Raw genomic sequence first — 20,366 nt, 5'->3', positions numbered from 1 at the left:
GGGCTAGCACTGACGTGTCTCTCGGCGGAGGTGTTGTGCGGTGGAACAGACTGGGCCGCGGGCAGCGTCGCGTCACACGGAGCAGAGCTGAGCCGAAGCGGGACCCGGAGCCCGAGCAGCCGCCGCCATGGCAAGTGAGTCCTGCAGGGGCAGCTCTACCGAGGCCGGGACGGATCAGATCCCCTTTCCTCTCACCCGTGCGGTCAAGCGCCCGCCGGCCAGCCCTGCCCGGCCCCCTGCAGAACGCGGCCGGTGTCCCCGACCCTTCTCGAGTATCCCCACGAGTCCCGGGTGCGGCCGGCTCCCCTGGCCCCTGCTCTCACTCGTCCTGGGCAGAAGGAAGCTTCCCTGGGTAGCGCGGACGGTTACTTCTCTGTGTTCTAACTCTTCCTGTTTTGTTTCTCCCATCAAAGTCAAATTTCTGGAAGTCATCAAACCCTTCTGTGTCATCCTGCCGGAAATTCAGAAGCCGGAGAGGAAGGTAAGTACCCCAAATTGCCAACAAAGAAGGTTTCAGGAAACTGTCTGGACTCTGGAAGTTTACAGTATGATTAAAAATGGCTTCAGCACGGCAATGGAAACTCTCCCTATCTCTTGCCTTGGAGTGTAGTCGTGCTCTGTTATTACGGAGAGCTGTCGAAAGGTGACCTGGTTGTGTGGAAATTTCCACCGAAGTCATCGTGCTGTATTTGGAGCATCTTTGGTGGAAGTTGCTCCGAGAACAAAGCCTCCGGTTGCCCTGTCCCAAAAATGGATCCGAGCCGTGAATGAATAAGGCCTCAGTTAGGATAGCAGATTGAGTTACCCTCCCTTTTTCACTTCCAACGGGAGCAGGTCATGGGTTGTTTTTTTTTCCGGGAGATGCCCGTTGTATCCATCTGTTAAAGGGAAGGGCTGTCACTTTAGTGTTTACAAATGAGTTTGTACCTTTTATGTAGGCTGTCACAATAGCGAGAATAAAGGCTATTCTTTTGTGAAGTCTGCTGCTTTTCACAGCGAGTGTATTAAAACAAGGAAAGATTAAATGTAGAACTGTGTTGAATCCGAAATTGTGTGGAGTGAGTGTTGCCAGTATAAATAAGTGCAGGTATCAAATAACGAAAAAAAGTTTCGTTAGGTTCCTCGGTTAGAGAGTGGGGAATAAAATGTTTGTGTCCTCACATTATTTTTCAAACTGTTGTTAAAGCATTCACATGGACACTTGGGTTCACATACCCCATGTGCTTCTTTTAATGGACGAATTTGTAAAACTTGACCCCTCAATTCCAATGTAGTGGAGGGGTATGGCTCTGGAGGCAGGCAAGCCTAGGTCCCACTCTTTACATCGCTCCTTAGTAACTATGTGACATTGGCCTTGTAACTCAGTGTGGTAGATGGAACAAGGGAAATATGTGCAAGGTATAGCAGTGGCTCAGGAAGGGATTAACTCTGGAAGACATGATGTCTTACGGTGGTTTTGAAGGACAAATAGAAGTCTCCTTGAAAGGATGGAAAGGAATTCCAAATAAAAGGAGTATATCGTTTGCAAAGGCATTGGTGACAAGAGTGTAGCATGTTTGGAGGAGAGGTTGTTAGATGTAGTTCCTGTTGATAGAACATAATGGAAGGTGGGGAACAATAGGAGATGAATAACAAGGGCCAGACATGAGAATGTCACTTTGGAAGGAAGGGAGAGGACTAGAGTTGGTTTAGAGGCTTTTCACATCAGGGGATGAACTGTGGTACTGAGCAAGAATGGATTTAGGGGCTACTGAGAGGCAGAGGAGACAGGACTTGGAAAAAGAGCTTTTGGGGTTTTGATGTTAAATCTGATTGTAACCAGGAGAGGGGACTTGGTGATTAAAAAGTCTTGAAAAAATTGTCTGCTCTTTGTTTCCTGTCAAGATTCATTTCAGACAGGTTAGTCTGAACTGGCGTTGCCTTTTCTCGGCCACTTTCTAATTTCTTAGTGTGGTGGGATGATAGGTGGGAAGAGGAGCATTCTCAAGAGTAGAAGAGTCCTGTGAATGCCCTCACCTTTGGATGAAGTATCTGAACACTAATTCACACCACCCTTGTGTGGCTGTATGACTGTCCTACTTTGCCTGCATGTATAGTTAGAGGACTGTGACTCCTGCTCTGGCCAGAGGGCCAGGAATGCTGACTCAGTGCCTGCCTAGAAGTGTTTTTAAAGAACAGTTTTGTTCACTTAATACTGTCAGTCTCTCACAAGGTATTTCAACCTCAGAATCTTCCGTCTGTGCAATAATTCATATTTGTTAAGCCCTCTAAAGCCATTAGTCTAGTGTAGGCAGCAGACACTAGTGAAGACACTCAGTTTCAGAGGCAGAAAACCTGGAATAGTTCCCACTCTACTCTTTAGTGACAGAGGCTTTGGGCGGGAGGTCTAAACCTTTCTTATGATACTTAATAGTCATCTTTACAGTGATTCTTGTCACCTGTGCAACCTATGTACCTGAGAAGATGTGAAAATCCTTAACAGATGTTACTAATAGGTAAAACGTGCAACTCTCCTGCCCTTCTCCAATATTGTTTATTACACTATTTTACCCTTAATTCATAGAAAATACACTATTGAGCAATTCCAAATTACTTGACTTCAGAATAACAAGGTTTTGTGACTTACACCCAAATGAAAAGTGGTTGCTCGTGTGTTTTACAAGTCATGTTCTATTGTGACATTCTTCGATCTTGAGTCTTAACTGTTAATGCTAATGGTTAAAAGCACAGTTTGGGACTCAAACTCACTTTTTAGCATTGGGGTTTGGGACAAATTATTTAGTCTTCTAAGACCGAGTTGTAAAATAAAGATAACTCTCTGTGGTGTGAGGTGAGCTAGGGTGATGCCTGTAGGCCCTTGCATTGTGCTCTGTGCAGTGGAAGTTACGCAGTACATGGTACTTATGTTTGGTATATGGTTCAGCTTCTCTGCTGAACAAATGGAGTCCATTTTTAGAGAAAGGGGTCTGATTGGAGTCCATTTTTATTAATTTGCTTTTGAAAGTAACTCCCTGCTTTAATTCATTCGCTTCTACTCTAGATTCAGTTTAAAGAGAAAGTGCTGTGGACCGCTATCACCCTCTTTATCTTCTTAGTGTGCTGCCAGGTAAGCTAAGGCTTGTATTTCGTATTGGGGAGGGGGAGAAAAGTAGCTGGAAACAGGTGTGCTGACTGTTTTGCTCTTTGCCTATTCCCAGATTCCCCTGTTTGGGATCATGTCTTCAGATTCAGCTGACCCTTTCTATTGGATGAGAGTGATTCTAGCCTCTAACAGAGGTAGGACTCTGGCTCTGTCTTTTCTCTGTAGAGTGTGGGCTTACTTAGCTTCACTTAGTTAAATTATAGGCTTTGGCTTTATATGGAACTTAGAGAGTGACTTGGAAAATAGAGTGAAGAATGTTACTATGCTGTGTTGAGTAGCCTTGTTAAATGCCGAGTTCAGCACCAAGGCATACCATCATATTTGGAATCGTATTTGAGTGCAGTACAAAACCTGTATTGACAAGATAAGTCTATGCTATAGAAAGAATAAAAACATGGAAAAACAACTAGAATACTTTTTGAATACCTGAAATGATGACATTTCCATTGATAACATTCTTCAGAATATATAATTTGTTTTTCAGCTGTATCTTTTTCATATCTATAGGTTACATATATTGTCAAAAAATATGTAACAGTGTTTTGTATCCTCTAACCAGTTACCTGTGGGAGTGGGGAGGATTCTGAATATGTATGTTGATACTGCATTTGATTAACTCATTTTAAAAACATAGTTGAATTAAATTCCAAATCAGTTGGACGTATAGCTCATTTTAACATAATGGGAAGTAGAGGCTTATTCACAACTAGATACAATTGTACAGGCTCCCTTTCCAGACTCTGAGAATTATTTGAATGTTATCCTTTTTTTATTAACTGATGAAGAGACAAACGTTTCTTATCTCTAAAACCAGAATGAATCTGTTTATGGTGAATTTAAATGCAGCAATCTGTTTAGACACCATGTGACTTCCTAAACAGAATAAGATGTTGCCTCGCAGGCTGAACAGAATAAATTGAATTATACACTAATCGTTGATATTTTGGGGTTCTCTAAATTAAATGCAGCTAGGAAACTGAAACACATTAGTTTCATATAAGGGGTACCCAGTCAAATTTTGCTCATTCATTTTTAAAATAATGTACTGTGTTTCCAAGCTAATATTGACTGTTTTGCTTCTCCGTTTCCTCAAGGCACATTGATGGAGCTGGGGATCTCTCCCATTGTCACGTCCGGCCTTATAATGCAACTCTTGGCTGGCGCCAAGATAATAGAAGTTGGTGACACCCCAAAAGACCGAGCTCTCTTCAACGGGGCCCAAAAGTGTAAGAAAGATTGTGAATAATCTGATGTCTATAGTTGGAGAATTTGTATTTGCTATAATGGCATCAAACAGGTTTTCTTTTTTTGGAGGGGGGGCGGCGGATGGAGTCTAACTCTGTTGCTCAGGCTGGAGTGCAGTGATGCAGTCTTGGCTCACTGCACCCTTCACCTCCCACGTTCAAGCAATTCTCCCACCTCAGCTTCCTGAGTAACTGGGATTACAGGTGCATGCCACTACACCTGGCTAATTTTTGTGTTTTTAGTAGAGATGGGGTTTCACTACATTGGCCATGCTGGTCTTGAACTCCTGATCTCGTGATCCACCTGCCTCGGCCTCCCAAAGTGCTGGGATTATAGGCGTGAGCCACCATGCCCAGCCCAAACAGTTTTTTCTTTTGTGCTGCAACCTCCTTGGCCTGCCAACCCTGTAGAAGCTCCATGGCCTGTGTTAGCATGAGCACTTCTGGGAGAGCAGAGGTGCTAGGTGCTGGGGATGGGCCGGGCAAGGCAGGGGAGAGTGTCTGGAGTGCCCCGAGGCCGTGTAATGGAGTGGAAGGATCAGAGCTTGGAGGTCTTAGCACCCTTGGCCACCATTTCATTATTACTTAGAAGGAAATAATGGCTACTTCAGAGCTGTCGTATGGATTAAATAATCACTGTCACAATGCCTGGCACATAGTAGTTATTTGGCAAGTGTTTTATAAAAAATTTAACTCACCAGGCGCGGTGGCTCACGCCTGTAATCCCAGCACTTTGGGAGGCCGAGGCGGGCAGATCACGAGGTCAGGAGATGGAGACCATCCTGGCTAACACGGTGAAACCCTGTCTCCACTAAAAATACATAAAACTTAGCCGGGTGTGGTGGCACGTGCTGTAATCCTAGCTACTCCAGAGGCTGAGGCAGGAGAATCGCTTGAACCTGGGAGGTGGAGGTTGCAGTGAGCCGAGATCGCGCCACTGCTCTCCAGCCTACTTGGGCAACAGAGAGAGACTCTGTCTCAAAAAGAAAAAAAAAAAAGAAGGAAAGCTTCTCTTAGACCGAAATAGCTTGGTAGCTAAGGGAATGGGAAGAGTAACCAAATTGATGGTATGTGGGGTTTTCCTTTTAAAAGCACATTAAATAAAAACTTGAGAAGGGATCACTTTACCCAAAAGCTAATAATTCTGTCCTCTGGACCCAAATCTGGATGGTGAGCCTAGAGAGGTGGCCCAAATCTGTAGTTCAGCTCATGAGCCATCCAGACCCCAAGTGCCTGACATTGAGTTTGGGTGCTGCAGGTGTGACGTCTCCAGATTGTCTCCGGATGCTGTCAGGAGTAGGTTCTGATCCCTGATTTTCTTTGAATAGAACAAATTTTCCAAGTATCACTTTTACTCCTCCCATGATTAAAAAGCAAGTGAATCTAGGAAAAGGTGAAACTAAAGAACAAGTGTGCTTTTGTTAAAAGGCTTTTGATTCATCATGTACTTTGCTGATGTGATGGGTTAGCATGTTCTCAGTCGAGCCCCTTGGAGGTAGTATCACTGCTCTTCATCTTTGTTCTCCCCTGTGCCTGGCGTTGAGTGGGTGTTTCTGAACTGTTTCTTTTGCTCTGTGTAGTGACCCACTTGGAAAACACTTCTTTCTTTCAATTCTAGTATTTGGCATGATCATTACTATCGGCCAGTCTATCGTGTATGTGATGACCGGGATGTATGGGGACCCTTCTGAAATGGGTGCTGGAATTTGCCTGCTAATCACCATTCAGGTAATTGTTATGCTAACATCTCCCTCTGAGTAGCCCCTCACACTTACCCACAGTTCTCACATAACGAATATCAACCACACCTAAAAGGAACTCCTACTGAAAGGAAGCAAAAGCCTAAGACTTTGGGTAGCCCTCTGAATTCAGCAGAGAAAGGCTTTACTGACCACTGTCTGGGACTGAGGATGTGATCTCACTCTGTCTTCAGCATTTATATCAGAGAACCCAATTACTGAAGGATGGAACCATGTCCATGGGGAGCAGTAACACATAGTCTTGTATTTTTAAATTTTTACAGCTCTTTGTTGCTGGCTTAATTGTCCTACTTTTGGATGAACTCCTGCAAAAAGGATATGGCCTTGGTTCTGGTATCTCCCTCTTCATTGCAACTAACATCTGTGAAACCATCGTATGGAAGGCATTCAGCCCCACCACTGTCAACACTGGCCGAGGTAAGGGCCCTGTGCTCCTCTAGTGGCGACAGCCTTCAGCAAAAACTATTAAGCAATGCAAAGCAGAAGACAAAAGTCCTCCCGTTCCACAGAAAAATTATGTCAGTTTTAGGTTTATCTCTTCTGATTTTTAAAATCAGAAAAGTTTTTAAAACTGCAAAGTTTTAAAAACACAAATAGGCTTATAATTATAATGATACCTAACGTGCACTTTTCATATAAAAATATCTCCTGGATGTTCGGCATGTCAGAATACACAATCCTGCCTCACTTTTCTTAGCACAGTATAACCTTATATTGCAACGATAAAGCAATGTTAAGTCATTTCCCGGTTTTTTATTGTTAACATTGAAACAGTGAACGTCCTCATATGTTCATCTTTGTATATTTTGGCAGCTGCTCTCAGTGAATAAATTTCTAAAAATGAAATTCCTAAAGCAAAGCACTTGGTCATGCAAGGGGCAGCTTTCTGAAAAGGCCTGAACTTGGAGCATAGCACCTGCGTTCAAATCCTGGCTGTTCCTGTTAGTTGTACATAGGTGGCTTTGGGCAGATTCCTTCACCACTGAATCTTGGTTACCAGGATGAAATGAGAAGCAGCATGAAATTACGTGATGCCTGGCTCCTGGTAGATGCATATCAAATATTAGCATGCTGTGCTACATCCACTAAGTGCCACGGAAATCTTGTAACAGAGCATATTTTTAATAAAAAGGTCAAAACATACAAGGGAAGCCTTAGAGAGTGTGACTTTTTAGGGAAAGGAAATAAACATTTTTGACACTAAATATCTTCTTCACTGAGGAGCATTCCAGGAGAAATAATCATGCGTTATTTGAGAGTTTTCTTTTAATTGAATGTTGGAAACAGTCCTTGGCCTCCAGAGACCATATTATCTCATTAATGAGATGGAAAACTGGTCCCCAGACAAGTGAAGGCTGCATGTGCCTAACAAGTTACATAGGATAGTGGAGCTTGAAGTAGGGAGCCATAGAGAAGAGTGGGCAAGATCACATTTGATGCTTCCTTAGGTACTTTGTATAATTTTAGGAAATCCAAGGTAAATTGGGAGAAGCAGGTCTGGAAGGCAGAGTTTGCCAGGATGTGAAAATGCAGGAGAGGGAAGGCATTGTAGGAGTTCAGGTATTTGACAAGACCATCATGGTGACTGGCCTTTGGGGAGCGCCTGAGTGGGAAGGAAGTAAAGTCAGAGGGGAAGGCCCTGGTGGCTTCGCAGCCCAGTGGTAGCCGCCAGAGGCTCATGTTACATTCTGCAGCAGGGTATTGAGTGATGGGAGCCAGAGTTTGGAAGGAGTGATTTGCTCTGCACTGAAAGGCAGAGAGAGCAGCTAGGTGTGTACAGCAGTAATCCAGCCCCAACCAAGCCATCCTACAGGAGAGCATTGTGTCAGGGCATTTGGAGGAAGCAAGTAAGAGAGGGGACCAGAGAGGCACTTTCAAGGTGGCGGAAAACTAAGAAGCAAAGGTGGGTTTGTCTGGCCTTGAAGTCAGTGTGTCTAAATGTCAGTTGCTCATGTTTGGGACCTGGCTGACATGAGATGCATTCAGGAAGGGCTGTGCCCCATGGCCTGCATGTGGGCAGTGAGTGGTGCTGGAGGGAGAGCCTGGTGAGGAGGGGCAGGGAGAGCCACACAGAGGGCACAGCTGGGACAGCAGCTTTGCAGCTGTGCCTGGAGACGTTACAGCTCGGCTTGGGATGGGGGAGGCTGTTGAATGAGATTCTATAGGCAGAGAGAGTAATCACTGCTGCTTCCCTGGGTAGCAAGAACAATCCAGAACTAGGAATTAGTCCCAAATTCGATACCGTGGAGAAACAGGCCAGCCTTGTCACACAGGACCAAAAGGTGGAAAGGATGGGAACTGACAAAAGACCACCACAGGGTGCGATGAGGACATGATGGCCAGTCAGGACATGGTGTCTCTTTCACAGAAGCCACAGCAGAGGAGGTCAGTGGTCACATTGGTTAGCTGGTCTGCCTGACATGTCATCTCTGAATGGTCCAGGAAGATGTGGCAGGTGGTCCCAGCTATCATGTGTTAGAAACTTGAGGACAGTGCTTTTGAGTTCTTTAGTTTCACCTTTTCCTAGATTCATTTGCTTTTTAGTCATGGGAGGAGTAAAAGTGAAACTTGGAAAATTTGTTCTATGAAAGGAAAATCAAGGAGCAGAACCTACTCCTGACAGCATCCAGACACAATCTGGAGATGTCACATCTGCAGCACTCAAACTCAGTATCAGACACTTGGGGGTCTGAATGGCTCATGAACTGAACTACAGATTTGGGCCACCTCTCTAGGCTCACCATCCAGGTCTAGGTCCAGAGGACAGAATTATTAGCTTTGGGGTAAAGTGATCCCTTCTCAAGTTTTTATTTAATGTGCTTTTAAAAGGAAAACCCGACATACCATCAATTTGGTTACTCTTCCCATTCCCTCAGCTACCAAGCTATTTTGGTTGAATAGAAGCTTTCCTTTTTGTGAGATGTCTTCATTTCTTACATTTCACTCTATTTCACTGTTCAGCACAAGGGAATGGACACATTTGATAAGTTCCACAGTACTAGATGGGTCCTATAAGTATGGTCTGGCCTTCAGTTTCAGTTTTCCTATTTAATCTGTCATGTAAAATAAATTTTACTCCAAAGTGGCCATCAAATATAGTCCCTATTTGACTTTTTTTGTTGTTGAGATGGAGTCTTGTTCTGTCGTCCAGGCTCAAGTGCAGTGGTGCCATCTCACCTCACTGCAACCTCCGCCTCCCGGGTTCAAGCAGCTCTCTGCCTCAGCCTCCTGAGTATGGCGCCTGCCACCATGCTCGGCTAATTTTTTTGTATTTTTAGTACAGACGGAGTTTCACCATCTTGGCCAGGCTGGTCTTGAACTCCTGACCTTGTGATCCGCCCACCTCAGCCTCCCAAAGTGCTGGGATTACAGGCGTGAGCCACCGTGCCCAACTCCTATTTGACTTTTTAAAAAGTGCTCCACAGAGTACCGATACCATGACACCACATTGCCCACAGAGACCCTGTTTCTGGAAGTAATGCCAGCTTCCTGCCAGTAGAAGCACTGTGAGTTGCCAGGCTTCCATTATGGGATGGTTACGCTGTCCTGGAACGGCAGAGGTTACCACTTGTTCCTTTCTTTCACTTTTTAGTTTTTTAACTTAAGTAAATTTCTTGCTAATGTCTAAAACTTAGGCCTTAATAATGCACCACACTCCCCGCCTTCCTCTCACTTGTTACTCTGTTGTCTTGTTCTCAGATCGGGTCCCCTTCCCGTTTCCCTCAGTCCCTCAGTAAGCTCACTCCACCCCTAGGCCTGCCTCCCTCAGGAGTGTCTCCTGGCACGGTGTGATTTGGATGGGGCCACATGGTGGACGCAAGCACATCCTCTGTACTTGTACCCTTGGTGTGAGGAGCAGAGAGCTGGAGCTTCCCCACTCACCAGCCAGGGGCAGCCTGCACTTCAGAGCTGTTGAATGGGTACTTGTGCTTCTCAGGATTCTCCAGGAAAGTAGATTTGCCGGCTCTGAGTCCCCTCTTCAGTGGGTGACCCCTTCCAGCTAGAGTTCAGCAGAGTCTGCTTTTATTTTTGTAAATTATTATTATTCCACACCTCTGGTGGCCACTGACTCATGTGCCTAAGAAATGAGACTAGTTAATTTTAAAAAGTGGAATAGTGGTTGGGTGCTGTGGCTCACACCTGTAATCCCAACACTTTGAGTGGGTGAGGCAGGAGGATCGCTTGAGGTCAGGAGTTCAAGACCAGACTGGGTAACATAGTGAGACCCCAACTGTACAAAAATAAAAAATTACAGACGTGTGGTAGCACGTCTGTAGTCCCAGCTATTCGGAAGGCTGAGATAGGAGGATCACTTGAGCCCAGGAGGAGGAGGTTGAGGCTGCAGTGAGGTGCTGCCACACCACTGCACTCCAGAGAAGGCAACAGAGAGAGACCCTGTCAAAAAAAAAAACAAAACAGAATAGCCCATTTCTGTAGTTTGAATTCTCTACAGAAGAGAAGTGAGGGATGAGTAGAATACATGCTGTATCCCTGTGGCTATGGGCACCATGTGTATAATAACTTGTTTGTTTTCCTCTTTTTATTTTTCTCTGCTAAGAAGCCTAGAAGCAAATTGAGTTGCCTGTTTGTTCCTTCACATTTGTGTCCTCCTTTGCCAACAGGAATGGAATTTGAAGGTGCTATCATTGCACTTTTCCATCTGCTGGCCACACGCACAGACAAGGTCCGAGCCCTTCGGGAGGCGTTCTACCGCCAGAATCTCCCTAACCTCATGAATCTCATCGCCACCATCTTTGTCTTTGCAGTGGTTATCTATTTCCAGGTGCGTCCAGATCCAACCCCAGGGAGTTTCCGTGGTCTGGATTTAAGTGTCAGAATGCCTTGTGTGCAGTCCCCCACTCTGTGGGGTGCACTGTCATCATATTGTATTGAAACAATGAGATGGTATTTGAAGGCAGCAGGTTTCCAGATGAGCTGGACAAGCACGTTCATTGAGTCGTGGGACCTGCCATTAACGAAACAAAATTAAGGCAGTTCTAACATTTGTGAAATCATGTTCCTTTGGGTTGGGCCTATCAACAGGTAAGAAGATATATTTCTAAGTTCTTAGTTCAAGAGAAGCAAAAAGCACTCTAGCTCTGAAAGCTCATTGCTCTCTTATAGAAAGTTTGTATGATATCTATAGGTAACTTCAGCATCTCGGAAAAGGCCTCTCTTCTTGAGCTGTCTTACCTTTAAAAGTATTCCATCTTTTAAACTTGCTTCTGAGTAAGAAACCTGAACTGCTAGTTGTTTCCCTGTAATTGGATTGATCTTTGCATTTTTTGATGGTCCACTTTGTATTTTTGGTGTTTATTAAAAAGAAGGGACAGAGATAAAAGGTAGTTTGATGTTTGTGAAAGGTATTTATAGCAGCTATATGCTTTTCCTATTCCTTCTGCTGAGACTAAGCCAGATTCCTGCTTAATAAAAAGCTAACTCTTTAGGGCCTTTGCCAGAATTTGCAGTCAGATCATTAAGAATTTAATTTTTTTTTGAGACGGAGTCTTGCTCCGTTGCCCAGGCTGGAGTGCAGTGGCGCGATCTCGACTCACTGTGACCTCTGCCTCCCAGGTTCAAGAGATTCTCCTGCCTCAGCCTCCCGAGTAGATGGGACTACAGGTGCCTGCCACCACACCTGGTGAATTTTTTTGTATTTTTAGTAGAGACAGGATTTCACCGTGTTAGCCAGGATGGTTTTGATCTTCTGACCTCGTGATCCGCCTGCCTCCACATCCCAAAGCACTGGGATTACAGTGCTTTAAATACTTAAAGCTGGGAGCCACTGCGCCCAGCTTTAAGTATTTAATTTTTAAATCCTCTGTATTCTGAGTCCTGTTATAGGTACTGGGAATTCATAAAAATAAACCCTTTCTACTCTCCAAGGGTTTCAGAGGGAGAGGTTGTATTCCTAGAAAAGTTTAGCTTTTCTGTTTATGATTAAAAACACCGTAAGGAACTGTTGCAAGGTGTGAGGCCGCTGCTGTAGTGGCCCTGCCTCGGAGCCAGTGTAGAAGCTCAGGAAACATCAGCTAGAGAGAAACGCCATTGGGATTTGGGTGTGTGGCCTCCAGGCTTTTCTCCATATTCCACACAGATGTGGATGTAATGTGATAGGCTTTGTCTTTTGGGGAAAAAAAAAAAGGATCATTCCAGCGTGCTCACTTCCATGTTTTGTTTTGTGTGAGACAGGGTCTCATCATGTTGCTCAGGCTGGAATGCAGTGGCATGATCTCGGCTCACTGCAGCCTAGACCTCCCAGGCTCAAGTGATCGTCCCACCTCAGCCTCCTGAGTAGCTGGGACTACAGGCGTGCACCACTACACCCGGCTAGTTTTGTTTATTTTTTGTAGAGAGATAGTCTCATTGTCTTGCCCAGGCTGGTCTCGAACTTCTGGGCTCAAGCAATTCTCCCACCTCGGCCTCCCAAAGTGCTAGGATTACAGGTGTAAGCTACCCCACCTAGCCTTCAGTGTATTTTTAAACCAGCTTTTCTGGGCCCCTTCTGGATGTTCCCCCAAAGTGCAGGAGTGCAGTGGTGGGTAAGGAATGGGCACAAGCTCTCAGAACTGGGAGCCTCAGAACCAGCACACAGGATTTCCTCCCTTGTGGCCCACTGGATAGTCCCTGGCTGGACTGTGCTCCTGTGCAGCAGGCTGGAATGAGGCAGTGAAGGGGATTTGGTTCTGTTTGGCTTCTCAGGGCTTCCGAGTGGACCTGCCAATCAAGTCGGCCCGCTACCGCGGCCAGTACAACACCTACCCCATCAAGCTCTTCTATACGTCCAACATCCCCATCATCCTGCAGTCCGCCCTGGTGTCCAACCTTTATGTCATCTCCCAAATGCTCTCAGCTCGCTTCAGTGGCAACTTGCTGGTCAGCCTGCTGGGCACCTGGTCGGTAAGTAGGCTCTTCGAAGATGAGCTAGCAATGCAGCTAGTTGGAGTGGTTTCTGTCAGTGTGTCTTGCTCATGAACAGATATTTCATCCAAAGATATTTTCCATTGTAACTTTTACAAATTCAGCACATTAAATTAATCTTTTCAGTAAGAAAATTGTACCATGGGCACTGAGTAAAATTGCATTCTTTCATCTGCTCAGAACTATTTTTGCCCTGATGCTAAAGTAAAATGAGGAGCACTCACATGCATTTGGTTTCTTCCTCCCCAGGACACGTCTTCTGGGGGTCCTGCACGTGCTTATCCAGTTGGTGGCCTTTGCTATTACCTGTCCCCTCCAGAATCTTTTGGCTCTGTGTTAGAAGACCCGGTCCATGCAGTTGTATACATAGTGTTCATGCTGGGCTCCTGTGCATTCTTCTCCAAAACATGGATTGAGGTCTCAGGTTCCTCTGCCAAAGATGTAAGTAGAAGCAAAACCTTCTAGAAGGGTGATGAAAGTGTGGCTAGTATAAGGGGTGTGGATTTGTCACCTCATCATAAATAGTGGTCTGTGACACATGCAGACAAATCGTCCTCCTTTAGGGGGCAGTTCAGAAGCTTTAAGGGCTGACAGATGGAGCTCAGCCAGTAGATCAGCTGTAGGTATGAGAATCTGAATCCACACTGTAAAGTTAGACTTTGTCATACGACTTCCTTGCAGCAGTTTTAAAGTTCTCTGTATGAATGTTGTCAGTGCTGGAGGTGGTACTGTTTAGTACCACGTGGAATGCCTGTTTCCCCTTCAACCTCCAATTGCAACTTCTCCCCTGTGGGCACCCTGCAGGTTGCAAAGCAGCTGAAGGAGCAGCAGATGGTGATGAGAGGCCACCGAGAGACCTCCATGGTCCATGAACTCAATCGGTGAGTGGCGGCCCCAGGTCCCCAACCTCCCATCTGTGGACATGTGTTGTTTCTTTCCATGCAGGGCATCCTGATAGGCCCTAGCACTTACTGGGTCACTAAATCTTATCCTTGGGTTACAGGACAGAACTAAATGTTAAATATTTATGAACTTGCTAAGTACTGGACACTCGAAACGTAAAAATAAACACTTAACAGCCCCTTTCCTCCAGAGGTAGCCACTGGGTAAGGAGATGGAAGCATGTGGCCAGGCGGGTAGGAGACAGTGCGGTAAGGGTTCTAAGAGCAACAGCTGTGAGCGGCAGCAGGACCCTCACTCACCCTGGCTCATGCCGGTGGGGTGCTGAAGAGAGCGCCCTGGAGGAGGGTCAGTCTGAGTTCAGAGCAGGCAGGTCCTGGCGTCTGAGCGCATTTTGGGGCCTGAGGTGGCGGTAAGGCTAGAGAAGCCGGCAGTGGCTGGGCACGGAAGGGGTTGATTTACGTTTGAAGCAGAGCAGAAGGGATGGAGCCTGCAGTCTCTTAGGAAGGTCAGTGCTAATACACGAAACCACGCTAGAGAGGGAGAGGGGGAGGCCACATACCTGCCGGGCTGTGGCCTGTGGCGAGAGTTTGGGCCAGAGGTGATGGTGCCAGATATAGCTGTCCCCTTGGGGATGGAGCAGTTAGGTGAGGAAGGGCGAAGTCCAGGTGACCTTAGATGCTGCCACAGCACTCTTCAGTCTGCACAGTCTCCATTACAACTACTCATCTCTTCCATCGTCACTCACAAGCAGCCACAGACAGACACAGACAAATGAGCATGGCTGTATTCCTAAAAAGCTGTCTATGAAATCAGCTGCAGACCAGGTTGTCCTATGGGCCTTACCTAAAGGAAGCAACCACAGGAAAAGCCAGAGTTGCAAACTTCAGATCATTTTCTAATCCCTAGCAGGGATGGTAGGCAATTTAGTTCATTCTCTTAATATTAAGCTGCTGAATTTACAGCACTCTGCAGTAGAAATAGAATTCAAGTCACAAAATAAAAAGTAAAAAGAAACAGGTGAAATTAATTTTAATATATTTAACCCAGTATATCCAAAGTATCATTTCAACATTATAATTAATGTAAGAAAAACCATGATGAGATATTTTATATCCTTGTCTTCAAATTAAATCTCCAAAATTTCATGTGACATCTCAGTTTGGTCTAGTTACAGTCCCCGGCCACTATGGCCAGTGTGGCCGCTGCCTGGACAGCAGCGCCTTGGCCTGGAGCACTAGATGTAGTAGATGACTTTCAAGGAGACAGCAGAGGGGCCTTTGAGGCATTAGGTCCCAAAGTCCCAGGTGAGCCTGTTGGCCACCTGGCTCACAGGGGGGCTCTGTGGGTGTACCGGAGCTGACTGTGTCCCCTTCCCCAGGTACATCCCCACAGCCGCGGCCTTCGGTGGGCTGTGCATCGGGGCCCTCTCGGTCCTGGCTGACTTCCTGGGCGCCATTGGGTCTGGAACTGGGATCCTGCTCGCGGTCACCATCATCTACCAGTACTTTGAGATCTTCGTTAAGGAGCAGAGCGAGGTCGGCAGCATGGGGGCCCTGCTTTTCTGAGCCCGTCTCCCGGATGGGTTGAGGAAGCTGCTCCAGAAGCGCCTCGGAAGGGGAGCTCTCATCATGGCGCGTGCTGCTGCGGCATATGGACTTTTGTTTAATAATGTTTTTGAATTTTGTATTCTTTCATTCCACTGTGTAACGTGCTAGACATTTTCCAATTTAAAATTTTGCTTTTTATCCTGGCATTGGCAAAAAGAACTGTGAAAGTGAAATTTTATTCAGCCAACTGCCAGAGAAGTGGGAATGGTATAGGATTGTCCCCAAGTGTCCATGTAACTTTTGTTTTAACCTTTGCACCTTCTCAGTGCCGCATGCGGCTGCAGCAGTCTCACCTGTTTCCCCACAAAGGGAATTTCTCACTCTGGTTGGAAGCACAAAAACTGAAATGTCTACGTTTCATTTTGGCAGTAGGCTGTGAAGCTGGGACCAGATCATGTATTTCCCGGAGATGTGGGACCTTGCTGGCATGTCTCCTTCACAATCAGGCGCGGGAATATCTGGCTTAGGACTGTTTTTCTCTTTAAGACACCATTGTTTTCCCTTATTTTAAAAGTGATTTTTTTTAAGGACAGAACTTCTTCCAAAAGAGAGGGAAGGCTTTCCCAGAAGACACTCCCGGCCGTCTGTGGATTTGTCTGTGTGCACCTGTTGGCTCTTCTAGCTGACTCTTCTGGTTGGACTTAGAGTTTGCCTGTTTCTGCTAGCTCCATGTTTAGTCCACTTGGGTCATCAGCTCTACCAAACTGAGCCTGGCCAAGCTAGGGGGACAGACCCTTGCAGTGATGTCCATTTGTCTAGATTCTGCCAGTCATCACTGGACGCGTCTCCTCGCGGCTGCCCTAGCAAGGGGAGACATTGTGGTGGCTATCAGACACGGACAGAAACTGACTTAGTGCTCACAAGCCACTACACCTTCTGGGCTGAAGATCACCCAGCTGTGTTTTCAGTTTTCTTACCATGCTTAGGACTGCACACAAGTGAGCAGACGCCACCGACTTCCTTTCTGCATCACCAGTGTCGTCAGCAGAGAGAGGACAGCACAGGCTCAAGGTCGGTAGTGAAGTCAGGTTCGGGGTGTGTGGGCTGTGGTGGTGTTGATCAGTTGCTCCAGTGTTTGAAATAAGAAGACTCATGTTTATATCTGGAATAAGTTCTGTTTGTGCTGACAGGTGGCCTAGGTCCTGGGGATGGGCACCCTCCCTCTGTCCTTGAGGGAGTCCCCTCTTAGGACAGGCACTGCCTGGCAGCAAGGGCAGCAGAGTTGGGTACTGAGATCCTGAGGAGCTCGAGGTTTCGAGCTGGCTTTAGACATTGGTGGGACCAAGGATGTTTTGCTGGATGCCCCAATCCTAAGAATGGGTCCTGGGGGTGCATGCAGCCTATCGGGGAGACTCCACACTGACAGTGGGCACACAGCAGGCTGTGAAGCACAGGGCCACCGCCACAGCCTGGCAGAGGGGCACACTCTGTCTGGAGACCTCGCTGGTAGTGCTAGCCAGGAAACAGAGTGACCAAGGGACAAGAAGGGACTTGCCCAAAGCCACCCAGCAACTCAGCAGCAGAACCAAGATGGGCCCCAGGCTCCTCCATATGGTCCAGGGCTTACCACCCTATCACACGTGGCCTTGTCTAGACCCAGTCCTGAGCAGGGGAGAGGCTCTGAGACCTGATGCCCTCCTACCCACATGGTTCTCCCACTGCCCTGTCCACTCTGCTGCTACAGAGGGGCAGGGCCTCCCCAGCCCATGCTTAGGAATGCTTGGCCTCTGGCAGGCAGGCAGCTGTACCCAAGCTGGTGGGCTGGGACTGGAGGGCGCCAGGCCTCAGGAGGAGCCCCATAGTCCTGCCTGTAGCCTGTCACCATCGGCTGGGCCCTGCAAGGCCCGTACTCACACCCTGTGGGTGATGGTCACAGTGGGTGGGTGGGGACTGACCCCAGCTTCCAGGGGACTGTCACTGTGGACGCCAAAATGGCATAACTGAGACAAGGTGAATAAGTGACAAATAAAACCAATTTTTTACAAGGTACTTGGTCATGTTCTCTTAATTTTAAATCAGATTTTATTCCCCAAAAGGCCAGTGAGGCCCAAAGCTTGAGTGCAACTTTATGTGTGTCAAAGGCTTGGCTGGGGCACTCAGGCATTTTGCCTGGAAAAGTTCCCTTCTGGTGGTCATGTCAGCCTGGTGCTCACATTTATGATAAAGTGAAATGGCTGCTGGGCCACGTGTGGGGCTCCTGCAGGGCTCTGCCAGTGAGGCAGAATGCACCGGCTGTCCCGTGAGAATGCAGAGGCCTCTGCTGAGCCAGGGCACCTGCCACCCCATGGAAGAGTGGGAACCTTCTAGCAGGAGCCTAGCGCCCCATAACTCGAAGCCCTCCGAGCCTCAGCTCCAGTACCCAGCTGGTGATTGGAGAAGTCTTACCTTGGTTATGAGGCTGGCCTGAGACCTGACCTGTAGCCAAACCAGAAGGACCCACTGTTGTGTGGGTGGGAGTGGCAGGCTTGTGGCTGCTCCCCTAGAATGTATCTAAAAGTCTTTCTGTTTCCACACCAAGCCCCCAGTGGTAGGCCACATTTACACTCTCCCCAGTCCTGGACAGGGCCTCATCCCAAACCTGCCATCCCCACCACCTGGGCCTGGTGCTTCCTCAGGAACTTGAGGGGCAGGTGGGAGGGCAGCCCCAGGGCAGGCCTGACCAGGGCTGTGGGAGGTCGTTACTCCTAGCTGGGCTCCAGCCTCAGTATTTACTTGTAGTCTTAGACCTTGTCTTAGAAACGGATTTCCAAGGGGAGTTGGGTCAGAGCAGAATGGTCCCTCTGAGACCACCTGATGGACAAGTGGGGGCCTGGCCTTGCAGAAGCCACACCAGAGCACTGTGTTTTGAGACTGTCAGGACACATGTGCAGCCAGGTCTGCCCTGCGCTCCCTCTGTACCTGCTGGCCCCAGGAGCAGGCTCAGGGAAGCCCTGGACAGGAGCACAGCACGTGGCCTCAGGCTCCAGACCAGCCAGGCGCTGTGAAATGCTGAGACAGGCAGGGTGCTTGCCAATATAAATATGTTAGAAAACCTGCCGCCCCAGGGAAGCAGTAGGCCATCTTCTCGTGCCTCAGGTATTTGGGTGCACTTGTGGCCATGGCCCCTCTCGCCTGAGAGCAAACAGAGCCCACATTCCAGCAGCCACGCGTGCTTCGAGATGGCAGGCCCTGGTGTCGCTTACTGTGGCGTCTCTCCACCTGGCTCTTCCCTGTGCAAAGGGAGCTCATGCTCAGAGATGGGTGGTAAGGCTTACTCTTCTTTTTCCCTTGGGGCAGGCAGTGTCCCAGCCACTTCCTACATGTGCTCTCACTTCACCCCACTAGAGGCCCCGGAGGAAACAAGTCGGTCCGTTTTACAGGCGAAGAAACTGAGGCCTAGGGAAATAGAGTGCAGCCAAAAGTCACTTAGCTCCAGAGCCAGGACAAAAAGCCTAAGGCTCACTTCCTACCCCAAGTCCCTGTCTGGCTGCTGGTCCTGCCTGCAGGTACTTCCCCAGCCTGCTCCTGCTGAAGCCAGGCCAGCATGAAGTCCTCAGGAAGGCTGGTATGAGCCTCCCATCTCATTCCTGAGGGGTCTGAGCCCCATGGCCTGGGGAAGAGCAACAGATTCCTGGGGAAGAGCAACAGATTCCTGACAAGGGCCAGGGGTTGGGTATGTGGCACTGTCCGAGAATCAGCAGAAGCCCTAACCTGAACTTCAGCACCCACCAATACCTGGTTCTGGAGAGCCAGGTGTGCCCCTAAGTGGTAGTGCCCACCTCACTCCCCTGCCCCAATCCCTTCTAGGGCCACATCACCCACTCCTTTCCACTCAGCAAACATTATTGAGCCCCATGGGGAAATCGAACAGAAAGTGCTTCTCCCCTCGAAAGCTCATGCCCCAGCAGAAAGGGTTCTGCAGTGTCTGTCTAACCTGTGGGCCTTGTTCCCTCTGCTGTCTGCCTGACAAGCTCCTGTTCATCCTTCAAAGCACAGCTCAATAAGGCTAGAAACATCTAAATGCCTATTGGAGGGGGGTGAATAAATTATAGCAGCTCCTCCCTGTGGAAAGGAACTAGGAGGACATTCTTTATATATTGAGTTAGAAGAATCTCCAAGACATGCTGTCAAGGAAAAATACAGAAAGCAAGAAACATCGTTATGTTCCTATTTGTGTTTAAAAGCGGGGTGGGAAGCAACTAACAGACTACATCAGGAAAACGCGTAGCAATTTCTCATAAAACTAGACACACACCCTACACCCAGCTATTCTACTCCTGGGTATTGAAACCCAAGATGAAAATGTATGCCTATACAAAGACTTGTACAAGAATTTCATAATAGCTGAAAAATAGGGAATAGCCTAGATGACCATCCACAGGCAAATGGATACATGTGGTGGATCCACACGGTGGCATTTTACCCAGCAATAAAAAAGAACGAACTACCCATACACACAACATTGACGAAGCTCAAAAGCTAAGTGAAAGAAACAAGTCATGTTGTATGATCTCATTTACATGAAATTCTAAAGCAGGAAAACCTAATCTATGGCAAAAAAAAAATCTAACAGTGGTTGCCTCTAGTGTGTTAGATATTGGCACAGAGAACTTTCTGGGCAATAGTAATATCCTTCACTGGAGTTTGGGTTTCATTAATCAGGACTCATGGAATGCTCCACTTAGGATTTGTGCATTTCACTGTATTTTTTACATTTAAAAATAACCATAAGTGGCCAGGCACAGTGGCTCACACCTGTAATGACAGCACTTTGGGAGGCCAAAGCAGGCAGATCACCTGAGGTCAGGAG

General features: G+C 47.3%; 1 protein-coding gene across 4 annotated transcripts in view; it reads left to right on the top strand.

Moving 5' to 3' along the window:
• SEC61A1 (Sec61 alpha 1 subunit (S. cerevisiae)) overlaps positions 1 to 17,566 on the top strand; it is an 18,373-nt gene extending 807 nt beyond the window's left edge. Inside the window, exons 1-12 of one of the 4 annotated variants that reach the window (XM_011950724.1) lie at positions 1 to 134; positions 414 to 481; positions 3,041 to 3,106; positions 3,198 to 3,276; positions 4,237 to 4,368; positions 6,005 to 6,114; positions 6,410 to 6,563; positions 10,769 to 10,929; positions 12,849 to 13,046; positions 13,317 to 13,508; positions 13,872 to 13,948; positions 15,349 to 17,566. In XM_011950724.1, coding sequence (XP_011806114.1) covers positions 128 to 134; positions 414 to 481; positions 3,041 to 3,106; positions 3,198 to 3,276; positions 4,237 to 4,368; positions 6,005 to 6,114; positions 6,410 to 6,563; positions 10,769 to 10,929; positions 12,849 to 13,046; positions 13,317 to 13,508; positions 13,872 to 13,948; positions 15,349 to 15,535 — 1,431 coding nt within the window. In that variant the 5' untranslated portion in view covers positions 1 to 127 and the 3' untranslated portion in view covers positions 15,536 to 17,566. Of the gene's footprint in view, positions 482 to 3,040; positions 3,107 to 3,197; positions 3,277 to 4,236; positions 4,369 to 6,004; positions 6,115 to 6,409; positions 6,564 to 10,768; positions 10,930 to 12,848; positions 13,047 to 13,316; positions 13,509 to 13,871; positions 13,949 to 15,348 lie in introns of all 4 variants that reach the window. The other 3 variants (XM_011950725.1, XM_011950723.1, XM_011950722.1) reach the window with 3 other exon arrangements.
• Positions 17,567 to 20,366: the final 2,800 nt, after the last annotated feature.

This window comes from Colobus angolensis, unplaced genomic scaffold (genome assembly GCF_000951035.1).
Source record: "Colobus angolensis palliatus isolate OR3802 unplaced genomic scaffold, Cang.pa_1.0 Scaffold31, whole genome shotgun sequence".
In the NCBI taxonomy this organism is placed as follows: domain Eukaryota; kingdom Metazoa; phylum Chordata; class Mammalia; order Primates; family Cercopithecidae; genus Colobus; species Colobus angolensis.
The sequence above is the reverse complement of the archived record's forward strand: the minus strand, read 5'-3'. Positions and strand labels throughout refer to the sequence as shown.